The sequence below is a fragment of the Sus scrofa genome, chromosome 6 (assembly GCF_000003025.6).
Source record: "Sus scrofa isolate TJ Tabasco breed Duroc chromosome 6, Sscrofa11.1, whole genome shotgun sequence".
Classification (NCBI taxonomy): Eukaryota; Metazoa; Chordata; class Mammalia; order Artiodactyla; family Suidae; genus Sus; species Sus scrofa.
The window spans coordinates 45,545,763-45,562,085 of NC_010448.4; the positions used below are offsets into that span (position 1 = coordinate 45,545,763).

The 16,323-nt window shown below is 43.7% G+C and overlaps 2 protein-coding genes across 8 annotated transcripts in view; one reads left to right on the forward strand and one right to left on the reverse strand.

The window, feature by feature from the left end:
• ZNF146 (zinc finger protein 146) overlaps positions 1-16,323 on the forward strand; it is an 82,329-nt gene that overhangs the window by 24,878 nt on the left and 41,128 nt on the right. For 2 of the 5 annotated variants that reach the window (XR_002345320.1, XR_002345319.1), the window contains exons 2-3: positions 1,025-1,075; positions 5,046-5,113. The gene's annotated coding sequence lies outside the window, so the exon portion shown is untranslated. Of the gene's footprint in view, positions 1-1,024; positions 1,076-5,045; positions 5,114-16,323 lie in introns of those variants that run through there. The other 3 variants (XR_002345318.1, XM_013998374.2, XM_021097207.1) reach the window with 2 other exon arrangements.
• ZNF565 (zinc finger protein 565) overlaps positions 1-16,323 on the reverse strand; it is a 33,896-nt gene that overhangs the window by 2,692 nt on the left and 14,881 nt on the right. For 2 of the 3 annotated variants that reach the window (XM_021097171.1, XM_021097172.1), the window contains exons 3-5: positions 11,482-11,555; positions 8,899-9,025; positions 8,129-8,224 (exon numbers count right to left, since the gene is read on the reverse strand). In XM_021097171.1, coding sequence (XP_020952830.1) covers positions 8,129-8,224; positions 8,899-9,025; positions 11,482-11,490 — 232 coding nt within the window. In that variant the 5' untranslated portion in view covers positions 11,491-11,555. Of the gene's footprint in view, positions 1-8,128; positions 8,225-8,898; positions 9,486-11,481; positions 11,556-16,323 lie in introns of those variants that run through there. The other variant, XM_013998372.2, reaches the window with a different exon arrangement.

Below are 16,323 nucleotides of genomic sequence, written 5' to 3' on the forward strand. Positions count from 1 at the left end.
AATTTTATTATATGTGTAGTTGTACAACCATCATCACAACCCAGTTTCACATTTCTATCCTAAACCCTTAGCCCATCCCTCCCCCCCAACCTGTCGCCTTTGGTAACCATAAGTTTTTCAATGTCCGTGAGTCAATTTCCATTTTGCAAAGAAGTTCATTGTATCCTTTTTTGTTTTATTTTAATTTATTATTATTATTATTTGTCTTTTTGCCTTTTCTAGGGCCGCTTCTTGTGGCATATGGAGGTTCCCAGGCTAGGGGTTGAATCGGAGCTGCAACTGCTGGCCTACGCCACAGCCACAGCAACGCAGGGTCCAAGCTGCGTCTGCAACCTGCACCACAGCTCACAGCAACACCAGATCCTTAACCCACTGAGCGAGGCCAGGGATCAAACCCACAACGTCATGGTTCCTAGTCAGATTCATTAACCACTGAGCCATGCCGGGAACTCCCCATTTAATGATTTTATAATGTACAATTTTAAAGAGTACATTCCTGGTGTTATGCAGTCATTGCCACCCTCTAGTTCTAGAACACTTATCATCCCAAATAGAAACGCTGTGCCCGTTAGGCAGCCGTTCCCCATTCCCTCCATCCCCTGCAATCACTAACAGCAGAGAGCTAGTAATTTTGAATTCTGTCTCTATGAATTTCCCTGTTCAGGGCATTTCATATAAATAAGGCATACACACACACACACACATTTAGGGCTGCACTTGTGTCATATGGAAGTTCCCAGGTTAAAGGTTGAATCAGAGCTGCAGCTGCCATCCTACACCACAGCCACAGCAATGAGGGATCCAAGCCATGTATGCAACCTACATCACAACGCATGGGAACACCGGATACTTAACCCACTGAGCAGGGCCAGAGATCAAACCCACATGCTTATGGATACTAGCTGGGTTCTTAACCCGCTGAGCCACAACAGGAACTCCTTGGCTTCTATATTTTTATAACACTTTCTATCACATTATGCTGAGGCCAGGCAAAATGAGAATCTCTACTTAAACTTTTTTGCAGCCTCGCCAGCACACTTAGAACAGATTCCAGTTTCAACACCATGGCTCACAGGTAATTGGCAAAGCAGATCCCTACTTGTCTTTGCTGTCACTCTGTTGCTCTATCTTCAACCAAGGACAGTGCTTCTTCATATAGAGGATTCTCCCCTTTCCTCCCTAGGTAACAGGCCTCCTTTGAGCCTCTAGAATAAATCTTAAGTCTTCTCTGTCTTGTATCTTCATCAGATTCTTCTCTATCAGGAACCCCGTCCTGGGCTCTTTATATGGTTGCTTTTCTCTTCAAGTCTCAGATAGATTAAAACTCACATTTTCAAAAAAGCTCTCAGCGTGATAACCCTTAGCATATACTTTGATCTCTCTCATAACTTGTGTCCTACTGTCATAATACTTTTTATCAGCTGTACTTGGAGTTTCATTTGCTTACTCATCTGTTGATTTGTGTGGTTTCTTATCTCCCCAAAGGCAGAGATAAAGCATTTTTCACTAGCCATTGTCACCAAATCCTAGCACATAGTAGGCTTTTAATAATGGATTGTTTGATGAATAAATATTAGGTTCTAGGGACAAGAGAAAGGCCAGAAATAGGCTAAAATTTATATGGAAATTGAATTTATTATAAAGGTGTTAACTCAAAAGGGAAAAGACTAGTTTTTATAATAAATAATGTTGGGAGCTCCCGTCATGGCGCAGTGGTTAACAAATCCGACTAGGAACCATGAGGTTTCGGGTTCGATCCCTGGCCTTGCTCAGTGGGTTAAGGACCCGGCGTTGCCTGAGCTGTGGTGTAGGTTGCAGACGCGGCTTGGATCCTGCGTTGCTGTGGCTGTGGTGTAGGCTGGCGGCTACAGCTCCAATTAGACCCCTAGCCTGGGAACCTCCATATGCCGTAGGAGCGGCCCCAGAAAAGGCAAAAAGACCAAAAAAAAAAAAAAAAATGTTGGAACAACTAAATCATCATTTGGAAGAAGATAAAATTAGATTCATATGTTATACCACTATATAGCAGAATAAACTGCAAATACAGTTTTAACGTTAATAGAAGGAAATGTGGTAGCTTACCTTATAGAATATAGGGAAACATTCTAACAACGAAACCATGACTCAAAATCCAAAAGAATCAAAAGAAAAGACTGATAGGAGTTCCCTTGTGGCACAGTGGGTTAAGGATTGGCATTGTCACTGCAGTGGCCCAAGTCACTGCCGTGGTGGAGGTTCAATCCCTAAACTTACACATGAACAAAAACCACCAAAAGCAAAGTCAAAAGATAAATGACAGGGAAAATATTTGAAACTTCTATCATGGATAACAGGAAGATCTTCATAATTTATAAAAGGCTCTTAAAAATTAAGACATGGGGAGTTCCCGTCATGGCGCAGTGGTTAACGAATCCGACTAGGAACCATGAGGTTGCGGGTTCGGTCCCTGCCCTTGCTCAGTGGGTTAACGATCCGGCGTTGCCGTGAGCTGTGGTGTAGGTCGCAGATGCGGCTCAGATCCTGCATTGCTGTGGCTCTGGCATAGGCTGGTGGCTACAACTCCGATTGGACCCCTAGCCTGGGAACCTCCATATGCCGCGGGAGCGGCCCAAGAAATAGCAAAAAGACAAAAAAAAAAAAAAAAGAAGACAAAAAAAAAAAAATTAAGACATGGGCTCAAAGAGTTAAACATAAATTACCAGCTGATCTAACAATTTCATTCCTAGGTATATACCCCAAAGAAGTGAAAACAGGGACTTAGATACTTGTGCACCAATGCTCAGAGCAGCATTATTTACAACAGCCAAGAGGGAGAAAGAACCCAAGTATCCATCAACAGAGGAATGAATAAACAAAATGAAGGGACTGTTATTCAGCCTCAAAAAGGAATTAAATTCTGACAAATGCTACAACACGCATGAACCTTGAAGATATGATGCTAAAAGTAAAATAAGCCAGATACAAACACTGGCTTATTTGCCTGCCTACATTTACACGAGGTACCCAGAACTGTCAAATTCACTGAGACAGAAAGTAGAAGTCGGGGTGGGGGATGGGCAGTCACTGTTTACCGGGTACAGAATGTCTGTTTGGGATGATGACCAAGTTCTGGAAATGGACAGGGATGATGGCTGCACACCATTATGAATGTAATTAATGCCACTGAATTTGTACACTGCAAAACGGTCAAACTGGTAAATTTTATGTAATATTACAATTTTCAAAAATCTTATTTAACAAGCTTCCCCCCTCCCCCTCCCCCAGAATCATAAGGACTTAGAAAACAAACCAACCAAATATTCTGTGAATGATCATACTTGTTACAGAATAAACAGTAATGGGTTTACTAGGGATAAAATACAGAATTTCAGTGGGGTCGTACTATATGCACTTTTTTTTTTTCTTTTTAGGGCTGCACTCCCGGCATATGGATGTTCCCAGGCTAGGGGGTCAAATTCGAGCTGTAGCCACCAGCCTAAGCCACAGCAACGCAGGATCCAAGCCGGTCTGCGACCTACACCACAGCTCAGGGCAACACTGGATCCTTAACCCACTGAGCAGGGCCGGGGATTGAACCTGAGTCCCTATGGATGCTAGTCAGATGTGTTAATCACTGAGCCACGACGGGAACTCCTATATACACTTTTTTTTTTTTTTTTTTTTTTTTTTGTCTTTTTGCTATTTCTTGGGCCGCTCCCGCGGCATATGGAGGTTCCCAGGCTAGGGGTCCAATCGGAGTTGTAGCCACCGGCCTACGCCAGAGCCACAGCAACACGGGATCCGAGCCGCGTCTGCAACCCACACCACAGCTCACAGCAACGCCGGATCGTCAACCCACTGAGCAAGGGCAGGGACCGAACCCGCAACCTCATGGTTCCCAGTCGGGTTTGTTAACCACTGCGCCACGACAGGAACTCCTACACTTTTAATTAATGCAAATTCAACAACCTGTCTTCAAAAAATCATATACAGAGTGGCGGGTCAAATAATGACCTCTCCAAGATGTCCACGTCCTAATCCCTGGAACTTGTGAATATACTGTTACCCAAGAAGGGGGAAGTAAGGGTGGAGATGAAATTAAGGTGGCTACTCAGCTGATCAGGAGGTGGGGGGGTAATCCTGGAGTACTTGGGTGGGCCCAGTGTAGTCATGGGAGTCCTTAAAAGCGAAAGAGGGAGGCAGGAGAAGCAGAATCAGAAAGGGGGACGTAAAGAAGCCACTGTTGGCTCTGAGGATGGAAGGGGGCTGTGATCAGGAAATGCAGATGGCCTCTTGGAGCTGGACAAGGCAAGAAAACTGATTCTCACCTGGAGCCTCCAGAAACAAACAGCTCTTTGGGACGCCTTGATTTTGGCCCAATGAGATGCATTTTGGATCTTTAATCTCCAGGACTGTGAGAAAATAAATGTGTGTTGTTTTAAACCATTAAGTTTGTGGCAGTCCATTACAGAGGTTGTAGGAAACAAATATACACAGAAAGAAAAAACTGAGTAATTTAATATATCAGACCTTTTCAATCTCAACCCTGGAGTCCACTCCTCCAAGGAAATGTAAGTTTAAGCGAAGTATAAAGGGAAGCCAGAAAGCTGGTTGGTGGTTTTCAACCCTTTAAGTACTGATGTTTTGGTGATTAAAGCTGGTTTCAGTACAAGGCAAGTAGAATTTTGATTATATATATTTTTCTCCTCAAAAAAGGACTTTCAACTGCACCTCTAAATCAGGGGTTGTCAAACTTTTTCTTTAAAATGCCAGATAGGGAGTTCTCTTGTGGCGCAGCAGGTTGAGGATTTGGTATTGTCACTGCTGTGGCGCAGGTTTGATCCCTGGCCTGGGAACTTCCACATGCTGTGTGTGAAGCAAAAAAAAAAAAAAAAAAGCCAGATAGTCAATATTTTAGGCTTTCTGGTTTAAGAGGGGAAAATGAGGATATTATGCAGGCACTTATATGACAAGAGAGAAAACAAACTGCTATAAATTTTTTATTGACGTCATTCAAAATATAATAAGAAATGAGTATAATTTTTTTTTTTTTTTTTGGAATACAGGTCTACGAAGGAGAAGAAGAGAATCCTTTTTCTGGAGGAGGTAACACATCACTTAAGTGGAGTTCAAGGTTAGTGTTCTCTAGCATTAGAATTGATGGCAGGAGTTCCCGTCATGGCGCAGTGGTTAACGAATCCGACTAGGAAACTTGAGGTTGCGGGTTCGGTCCCTGCCCTTGCTCAGTGGGTTAACGATCCGGCATTGCCATGAGCTGTGGTGTAGGTTGCAGACGTGGCTCGGATCCAGCTCGGATCCTACGTGGTGTAGGTTGCTGTGGCTCTGGCGTAGGCCAGTGGTTACAGCTCCGATTCAACCCCTAGCCTGGGAACCTCCATATGCCGCGGGAGCGGCCCAAGAAATAGCAAAAAAAAAGACAAAAAAAAAAAAAGAATTGATGGCAAATGTTTATCTGTTAGTGCTGATCTGTAATATGATTTTATGTATTTTACTTATGGAACTGTCTCATATAGATAGTACTGCCAAATACTGATATAAATCCACAAGCATATAATTTTAATTATGCATATGCATCCCTTAGAAGGCGTTTACAGAATAGGCTCAAGAGGCTCATGGGCCATATAAAAATGGGGAGCAGGACAGATCTGGCCCACAGGTGACTAGATGACTGATATACAGCATTATTGTTAGTGAAGAATAATGCATATTATACCTTTATAAAATATTTTAAAAATAATGAAAGAATGAAGCAAATGTTCCAGTTCACCAAAACAAAATCAGAGTATGGTGAATCCAGGCAGAGGTTAATGAACTTTTCCTGTAAAGGACCATATAGTAAATTTTTTAGGCTTTGTGGGCTATATAAGGTCTCTGTCACAAATACATGTTTTATTTTTATTTATTTATTGTTGACAAATATATACTTTAAACCTGTTTCAAAATGTAAAGTAATTGAGAATGGATTAAATTCTATTAGAGTCAAGGAATCTCAGATTGATTAAAAAAGGAAACTTGGAGGAGTTTCTGCTGTGGTACAGTGGGTTAAGAATCTGACTGCAGGAGTTCCCATTGTGGCTCAGTGGTTAACGAATCCAACTAGGAACCATGAGGTTGCGGGTTCGATCTCTGCCCTTGCTCAGTGGGTTAAGATTCCGGCGTTGCCATGAGCTGTGGTGTAGGTTGCAGACTCGGATCCCGAGTTGCAGTGGCTCTGGCGTAGGCAGAAGGCTACAGCTCCAATTCGACCCCTAGCCTGGGAACCTCCATATGCCGTGGGAGCAGCCCAAGAAATGGCAAAAAGACAACAAACAAACAAACAAACAAAAGAATCTGACTGCAGCAGCTCAGGTCACTGCAGAGGCGTGGGTTCAATCCCCAGTCTGCTTCAGCACTCAGCCTGGCTTGAGTCCCTAGCCCCTGAACTTCCATATGCTGGGGTATAGCCACTTTAAAAACAAAAAGCAAAAAACAAAACTCTAATTCCAATTATAATGGACATGCTTAAAATAAAATGGCAATAATTTTTTCAAAAGGATAGAGAGTTTCCTGGTGGCCTAGTGGTTAGGACTTGGTGCTTTTACCCCTGTAGCCTGGGTTCAATCCCCGGTCTGGAAACTGAGATCCCACATCAAGTCACTGCAAGCCACAGCCAAGAAAAAAAGAAAAAAGGATAAGCAAGAATACATCATAATTTTTTAAACTAACAGAAACAGGGCACTTTATATTACTATCAGAAAAAATAGATTCATGGTTAAAAGCACTAAGTGGGAAAATGAAGAATGGATTGTACTGATGAAAATACAGTTTGCAACAAGGATCTATATTTCATTTTTAGAAAAATGTAAAATGTGGTAGCAAAATGTATAATACAAGAAAGAGCTCTCAGAATTTGACAGCACAAGTGCAGAGAAAGTTAAAAGGATATGTAGACTATAAATCATATAATCGAAAAGGTTATTAGTTACGAGTTCCCTGGTGGTGCAGCGGGTTAATGATTTGGTATTGTTACTGCTGGGGCATGGGTTTGATCCCTGGCCTGGGAACTTTCACATGCCCCAGGTAGAGCCAAAAGAGAAACAAACAAACAAACAAAAAACACCCACAAAAAAACAAAAACAACAAAATGAGCACTAGTTTTAAATATATGTGGAACATTTTCCAAAATTGGAACATGACTTATTGACAGACCACATTGGAAGAGAAAAGGCAGTGGGCTGAGAGAAAATTCCTGCCAACACAGGATTCCACACTCAGTGAAGATATCCTACAAGAAAGGAGGTGGAATAAAGACATTTTCATGTGGTCAAAAACTGAGAGAATCTGTCAACAGCAGACATACACTAAAGGAAATTTAAGGGTGTTCTTCAGATAGAGAAAAAAAAAAAAAAAATGACAACAATACAGAGAAGTCAGGAGGTGGTAACTGATAACTAAATATTCAAAGCCTCCAATACTGTCCAGCAAGTGCTAGTTACTAATACTCACTACCACTTATTTATTTAGTGGGCCTATTGCCTGGCATTGTTCTGGGCATTTTCACACATTAACTCATAAAAAAGTCACAACCACCACATAGGAAGGTACTATTTTTTATCCCATTGGTAGAGAAGAAAACTGTAGCACAGAGAATTTAAGGAACTTACCTAAACTCACAGATCTAGTAAGTGGCAGAGCCAGGAGTCTGAGCTCAGAAAATCTGATTCCAGAACCTACCCTCAGCCCCTAGACATCCTTACCCCTCAACAGTTAAGAGGGTAAATGAATTGCTGAATTAGGTAAACCAAGAAGCTGTTTTAAGAAAGTAAGTTATTTTGTAAGGATTGAAGACACTTGAAGAAAAAAGGATCCAAAGTACAGGTAAAACGGCTGCCGCTGGGGAAGGAGGGGGCACACTGTGTTTTGAAATGAAGAGGAAAATACCAGAGAAGACAGAGCAGAGAGGAATGAATGGGACAAGGGCAAGCTTCCCTTGGAAGCTGATGCTGGCAAGATCTTTGCTCTTCATGTCCGCATGTCTCAGGCTTTTACTCCTCCATCTCGGTAGGGTTTGGAGGGAGTTTCCTGACAACTCAAGTTACTGCCAGTGGTTGACTCATCCGCTGGGCTGCTTCTCCCAGCCCTCACTCACCTGGGCACCATGGTCCTGTCATATCGTTTGCCATCATCCAGGGGTCTTTCCCTTGCTCCAGTAAGGAGATGACATCGGGCTTAGAAATGGAAAGTCCTGTTTATAGGAAAGGAGATGGGGCATGATTATGTGGGTCCCAAACCCAAACCCAATCCCTTGGTCGCTAAGAAAGAGAGGTAATGACATAAGGAAAGTGTGGTTTGTTCAAAGGATGGGAAGATGGGGGTGCCAATGGCACTACCCGTTTCCACTTCTACAAAACACAGACAATTTCCCTGGAAACAGTGGAAACACAGCCAGATACTTAAGTCTTCCTAGAAATTCACCATGAAGAAATGAGAAATTCCGGAAGGCTAGTCCTGAATTATCTGGAGTAAATAACTATGGTGGCCCTCTCCTCCTCCCCCATCTATTCCCTGCTATTCCCGGCCAGGCTCTGGGACCCAGGCAGCTTCCCTGTAAGGACCATGTGACCTAGCCCTATTTCTCATTGGGTTTGGTCGATGGAAAGCAGCAGCGGGCAGGAAGAGACAGTCTGAGATGTTTCTTATCCCTCTCCCTCCCTCTGACCCAGGAGGCCTGGAGGCAGCCACAGCCCGACCAGCTGGCCCTTCTCCAGGCCTCTAGCTCTCACCATCTCCTGGTGGCAGCGTTTCCTCCCTTTACCCCTGCCAGCCAGAGGTGGTAACGGCCTCCCACTGTGGTAGCCCCCCCCCCCCGCCCCCGCCCGTTTCCTCCTGGCTGGTCCTGTATTATATACAAGTCCTTACCTAGCGAGACCAAGTTACCAAAGTTCTCCAAAGTCACATCCCTGTACAAGTCCCTCTGGGCAGGTTCCAGGCACTTCCATTCTTCCTGAGAGAACTCTATGGCCACATCCCTGAAGGTCACCAATCCCTGAAACAATAAAGCCATGCACTACCAGTACACGAAACGACTTTTATTTATTTTATTTTAATTTTTTTGAAACGGCTTTCTGTTTTTCAATTTATTACAAAGATTTTTCAAAATACACAGGAGTACAGCCAAGAGTATAATGAACCCCATGAATCCATCACTCTGTTTCAGTAATTTAAGGAGAGTTTGCAAATCTTGCTTCACCCTCTTCCTTTCTGTTTTTTTAACCCCTGGTGTATTTTGAGGCAAATCCTACATACCAAACATTGTAGTAGTTCATCCATAAATAATTTAGTATCTAGCAGATTAGACCTTTAAAAAAAGGCATATCATTACAAGAAATATCATTATCATGCCTAATAACATTAACACTAATTTCCTAATAACCAGATCAAGTTTCAAATTGCGCCATTTTCTCTAAAGTGATTTTTGACAGTTGGTTTATTCAAATCAGGATTCAAAAACATCCACCTCTTGCCATTAGTTTATAGATTTCCTAAAATCTCTCAAATCTCTAACAGCCCTCACAGACCCTGTAAATTTATTTACTGCTATTTATTCATTAAACAAACATCTGAGTCAGTAGCATTTCCCACATCCTGGATTTGGCAGACTGCCTCTTCCTGAGATAGTTTAACATGCTGTTCTACTACCCTATTGTTTTAGGCACCATAAACACATCAGAGACGAGACTGTGTACTTCCTAGAGTGTCCCACTAGGAGGCGCATAACACTGGCTGTCTCACTTTTAATGAGGTTAAAATTCATGCAGTTGGGAGAAATCCCAGGAGAAAAATTTTAAGCATGCTGAATTTGTAGTTTCCATTGTGGCACGGCAGAAAAGAATCTGACCGGAACCACGAGGTTGCAGGTTTGATCCCTGGCCTTGTTCAGTGGGTTAAGGATCTGGCGTTGCCGTGAGCTGTGGTGCAGGTTGCAGATGTGTCTCAGATCCTGTGTTGCTGTGGCTGTGGTATAGGCTGGCAGCTATAGCTCTGATTCAACCCCTAGCCTGGGAACTTCCATATGTTGAGGGTATGGCCCTAAAAAAACAAAAACAAAAACAAAAAAACCAGTACCAACAAACACAAAATTGAGAGTAGTCATTAACATTGGTAAGATGGGGGAGTTCCCGTCATGGCTCAGTGGAAATGATTATGATTAGTATACATGAGGATGCAGGTTCGATCCCTGGCCTTGCTCAGTGGGTTAGGGATCTGGCGTTGGTGTGAGCTGCGGTGTAGGTCACAGATGCAGCTCGGGTCTGGCGTTGATGTGGCTGTGATATAGACCAGCAGCTGTAGCTCTGATTCAACCCCTAGCCTGGAGACTTCAGATGTGCTGAGGGTGCGGCCCTAAACAAACAAACAAACAAACAAAGAGCAGTACCAACAAACACAAAATTGAAAGTAGTCATTAACATTAGTGAGATGGGGGAGTTTCCGTCATGGCTCAGTGGAAATGAATATGACTAGTATACATGAGGACACAGGTTTGATCCCTGGCCTCACTCAGCAGGTTAAGGATCCAGTGTTGCCATGAGCTGTGGTGTAGATTGCAGATGTGGCTCAGATCCAGTGTTGCTGTGGCGTAGGCCGGCGGCTGCAGCTCTGACAGGACCCCTAGCCTGGGAACCTCCATATGCCGCTGGTGTGGCCCTAAAAAACAAAACAAAACAAACAAAAAACATTTGGTGAGACAGTAATACAATAAGTAGAGAGACCTGGGAAGGGATGAAGGGTAATCAGATGGTACATTAAGCTGGGAAATGAATATATCAATATTTTATTATTCTTTATATGTATGTTGTAGACGTCTTTGTAACATTCTTTGATAGTGTGAAATGTTTTATGGTTTTTAAAGAGAGGATGACATTTAAAATTAGAAGAAAAAGGAGTTCCCATCATGGCTCAGTGGTTAGCAACCCAGACTAGCATCTATGAGGATGCAGGTTCAATCCCTGACCTCGCTCAGTGGGTTAAGGATCCAGCGCTGCTATGAGCTGTGGCGTAGGCTGCAGATGCAGGTTGGATCCAACACTGCCGTGGCTGTGGTGTAGGCTGGCAGCTACAGCTCCGATCTGACCCCTAGCCTGGGAACTTCCATATGCCACGGGTGCGGCCCTAAAAAGACCAAAAAAAAAGAAGAAAAAAATGAAACTACCTGGCTTACTGGAAAAGATCAAGGTTATCTTTGGCTCTATTCAACCATGGCTCTGATAAAGGTGGCTCTCATATTTCTCTCTCTGCTCCATTGGTAAGAGCACTGTGCATATACGTGGACACACTGGAGAAGAGAGGGCCACGAAGGGAGGTGGATGCATCACTCTTTCCCTGCAGTGGAGGAACTGGGAGTAGGTTTACTGAATGGGGCTCAGCGAAAGACAGAAGTTTCAGGGTAAAGAACACAAATGTTGGCAGGATATTATTTCAAGGACAGAGGAGATTTCGACTTACCTGGGTCATGGCTTTTAGAACTACCTGACCTGCTTGGATATCTTTAGACTCTTCCCTTGAACAAGTGCCAAGTCCTGCAAAAGCAGAGTAGGGGGAGAAGGGGTAAATCTCATAAACTGAGCTGGCCTCAGCACGCCTAAATACATGAGCTTAAAACAACTGTACTTCCAGTGTCCCTGCTCTGCTTCCTTTACCCTCCCCTTAGCCCACCACACAACACTAAGAACTACAGGGTTAACAAACCCCAGCCCCTCTCTAAAACATAAGGAACTGGAGTTCCCATGGTGGCTCAGTGGAAACAAATCTGACTAGCATCCATGAGGATGTGGGTTCCATCCCTGGTCTTGCTCAGTGGGTTAAGGATCTGGCATTGCCTTAAGCTGTAGCGTAGGGTCACAGACACAGCTTGGATCTGACTGGATCTGATGTTGCTGTGGCTGTGGAATAGGCAAGTGGCTACAGCTCTGGTTAGACCCCCTAGCCTGGGAACCTCCATATGCTGGTAGGTGCGGCCCTAAAAAACAAACAAACCCAAGGAACAGATTCAAGGCAGGTATGCTCCTCAGCAGGAGGGATTCTGGCTGGGATGGTCCTGATCTTGCTGATGTGAATCTCTACCCTAGACGGGGCCTAGACAGCTCCCAGCTGTTCCAAGTAGAACTTCTGTTGGAGACCACAGAACAGCAGAACTCTGCAGAAGGCAAGTATCTATGGACTCAGAGTTCTAAAGTACAGAGTCTCCTTTAAAGACAAGATAAAGGACTTATGCATTAACCATGTTGTTCTATAAACAGCTGCACAATGTCCTAAGGATACCCCCTTTGATATCACTAAGAAGATAATCTCATTATTCCCTGTGCATGTCCCTGTCCACCCATCTTGTCACCCTCCTTAATCCCATTAATACAAAGACAGAAATAAAGATCAGTGGAACAGGATAGAAAGCCCAGAAATCAACCCACACACCTACAGCCAACTCATCTATGACAAAGGAGGCAAGAATATACAATGGAGAAAGGACAGCTTGTTCAATAAGTGGTGCTGGGAAAAATGGACAGCCACATGGAAAAGAATGAAATTAGAACACTCCCTAACACCATACACAAAAAGAAACTCCAAATGGATGAAAGACCTAGATATAAGACCAGACACTATCAAATTCCTAGAGGAAAACATAGGCCAAACACTCTCTGACATAAATGACAGCAACATCTTCTCAGATCCACCTATCAGAGTACTGACAATAAAAAGAAAAATAAACAAATGGGACCTAATCCAACTTCAAAGTTTCTGCACAGCAAAGGAAACCCTAAACAACACAAAAAGACAACCCACAGAATGGGAGAAAATCTTTGCAAGGGCATCCACTGACAAGGGATTCATCTCCAAAATTTATAAACACCTCCTGCAGCTCCATACCAAAAAAACAAACAAGCCCATCAAAAAATGAGCAGAAGATCTAAACAGACAGTTCTCCAAAGAAGACATACAGATGGCCAGAAAACACATGAAAAATGTTCAACATCACTCATTATTAGAGAGATGCAAATCAAAACCACGATGAGGTACCACCCTCCACCAGCCAGAATGGCCATCATCCAAAAGTCTACAAACAAGAAGTGCTAGAGAGGGTGTGGAGAAAAAGGAACCCTAGTACACTGTTGGTGGGACTGTCAATTGGTGCAACCACTGTGGAAAGCAGTATGGAGATTCCTCAGAAAACTAAACATAGAACTACCGTTTGATCCAGCAATCCCACTCCTGGGCATCTATCCAGAGAAAACCACGACTCGAAAAGACACATGTACTCCGATGTTCATTGCAGCACTATTTGCAATAGCAAAGACATGGAAACAACCTAAATGTCCACTGACAGAGGAGTGGATCCAGAAGATGTGGTACATATACACAATGGAATATTACTCAGCCATTAAAATGAACGAAACACCAGCATTTTTAGCAACCTGGATGGACCTAGAAACTATCATGCTAAGTGAAGTCAGCCATACAATGAGACACCAACATCAAATGCTTTCACTGACATGTGGAATCTGAAAAAAGGACAGACGGAACTTCTTTGCAGAACAGATGCTGACTCACAGACACTGAAAAACTTATGGTCTCTGGAGGAGACAGTTTGGGGGGTGGGGGGATATGCCTGGGCTGTGGGATGGAAATCCTGTGAAATCAGATTGTTATGATCATTATACAACTAAAGATGTGATAAATTCATTTGAGTAATAAAAAAATGGAAAAAATCCCATTAATAATAATCCCATCACCTTCCTTAATAAAAGATCTTGTGGGCTAAAGCCTAGGGGCCTTTGTGCCTTTGTTCTTCGGATTGAGTGCCTTCTGGTCCCCCACTTTCTAAACGTAAGTGTCTTGTGTGTTCTGTTACACCACGCGGCCGTGCCATCCCTCTTCCAGGATTCCCCATTTCCCTGCAGCACTGGACACGGCAAACTTCCTTTGCAGCTGCAGCAAGGAGGGTCATAACTCAGCCTCACTCAGGCTCTACCCCTAAAGGTGGAGGACAGGACCTGCAGGCTAGAAGCACGGCATACCTGTGCAGGTCAAACCTGGTGCAAAAGACATCCTTAAACAAAGTCTTCCAGCTTCCCTGGGCTCAACCTCTTGGGTACCTCCCTGGCTCTGCTTTCCTCTTCTATGTCCCCAAAGGGGCCACACCATCCATACCAGAAGCTTTGTCAAAGCCTGCAGCCCCAGCAGGACTTATCAGAGTGGAGCAAGAAAACTATGGTAATACAGGCTTCTTACACGTACACTTGCACATCCAGAGTACTGAGCTGAATGGGAACTCAATTTCTAGAAGCCTAGCCTCTTGGCCCAGCAGTTCTTATTTTCCATCTAAGCCCTCTCTACTGCTTTCCTGCACAACATCTCACTTCCTCACTAGCTGGTAGGTGCTGAGGATGGTGAAGGACCTACTTCAAGATAATGAGAACCCAGGGGTTTTAAGGAAGGTTGTGAGGCTAGGTCTAATCAGAAGTGCTGGGAGCTTCCCGTGGTGGGGAGCAGGGGGTCCGATGGAAGACTAACCATTGGAGGTGGTGTCATGAAAAATTTCCTATAAGTTATAGAATATGATTTGGGACCTGAAAATCAGAGAATTTAATAGAAAAGGGAAAGAAGAGCACTCTGAGCAGAGTAAGAGCAGTAGCAAAAACAGTGGACCAAAAGTAGGTGGTGTGTTTGGAGAGCAGAGAATAATTGGGAATGCTCTGTAGAGTTTGGGGAAAGGTTTAAGTCAGCATTTTTTGGTTTTTTTTTTTAATTATAGTTGATTATTTACAATGTTGTGTCAATTTCTGCCGTGCCGTACAGCAGTGATCCAGTCACACATCTATATACATTCTTTCTCTTTCTTACACTATCTTCCATCATGGTCTATTCAAAGAGACTGGATTAGACCAATCCTTTTTTTTTTTAGGGCCACACCTGCAGCATATGAAAGTTCCAGGCTGGGGGTCAAATCAGAGCTACAGCTACTGGCCTACACCAGAGCCACAGCAATGCGGGATCTGAGCCGCGTCTGTGACCTACCCCACAGCTCATGGTAATGCCCGATCCTTAACCCACTGAGTGGGGCCAGGGGTCGAACCCGCATCCTCATGGCTACCAGTTGGGTTCTTAACCTGCTAAGCCACAAGCTACACCAGTGCTTTTTTATAGAACCTTCTATGACGATAGAAATCTTGCCATCTGGATTCCGTCGTGCGCAGTGGTTAACGAATCGACTAGAACCATGAGGTTGCGGTTCGGTCCTGCCTTGCTCAGTGGTTAACGATCCGCGTTGCCGTGAGCTGTGGTGTAGGTGCAGACGCGGCTCGGATCCGCGTTGCTGTGCCTCTGGCGTAGGCTGGTGGCTACAGCTCGATTGGACCCTAGCTGGAACTCCATATGCCGCGGAGCGCCAAGAAAACAACAACAACAACAACAAAACAAAAGACAAAAAAAAAAAAAAAAAAAAAAAAAAAAAAAAAAAAAAAAAAAAAAAAAAAATCTTCATCTATACTGTAAATAATAGAGTCAACAGCCACATGTGGCTACTGAGCATTTGAAATGCGACTAGTATGACTGAGGAACTGAATGCTTTATTTTTAATTTTTAAAATTAAAAATTTCAGGATCTGGAGTTCCCGTCGTAGCGCAGTGGTTAACGAATCCGACTAGGAACCATGAGGTTGCGGGTTCGGTCCCTGCCCTTGCTCAGTTGGTTAACGATCCGGTGTTGCTGTGAGCTGTGGTGTAGGTTGCAGACGCGGCTCGGATCCGAGTTGCTGTGGCCCTGGCGTAGGCCGGTGCCTACAGCTCCGATTAGACCCCTAGCCTGGGAACCTCCATATGCCTCAGCAGCGGCCCAAGAAATGGCAAAAAGACAAAAAAAAAAAAAATTCAAGATCTGACATTGCCACAAGCTGCAGTGAAGGTTGCAGATATGGCCCAGATCTGGCATTGCTGTGGTTGTGGCTGTGGCATAGACTGGCAGCTACAGCTCCAATTCTACCTCTAGTCCAGGAACTTCCATATGCTACAGGTACCAAAAATAAAAGAAAAAGAAAAATTTTTAATTTATTTTTGTCTGCCGCATGTGGAAATTCTCAGGCCCTTGCCACAGCAGTGACGACACTGGGTCCTTAACGGCTAGGCCCACCAGGGAGCTCCAATGAAGTTGTAATTTAATTTTAGTTAATCTGAATTTAAATTTAATTAATTCTACAAGCTAGAGGAAGATAATGTTTATGACATTAACTATGAGGGAAAGGATCAGGTCTCATCATCACTGTAACTGACACCTGCCATAGTGACTGAAGGATAA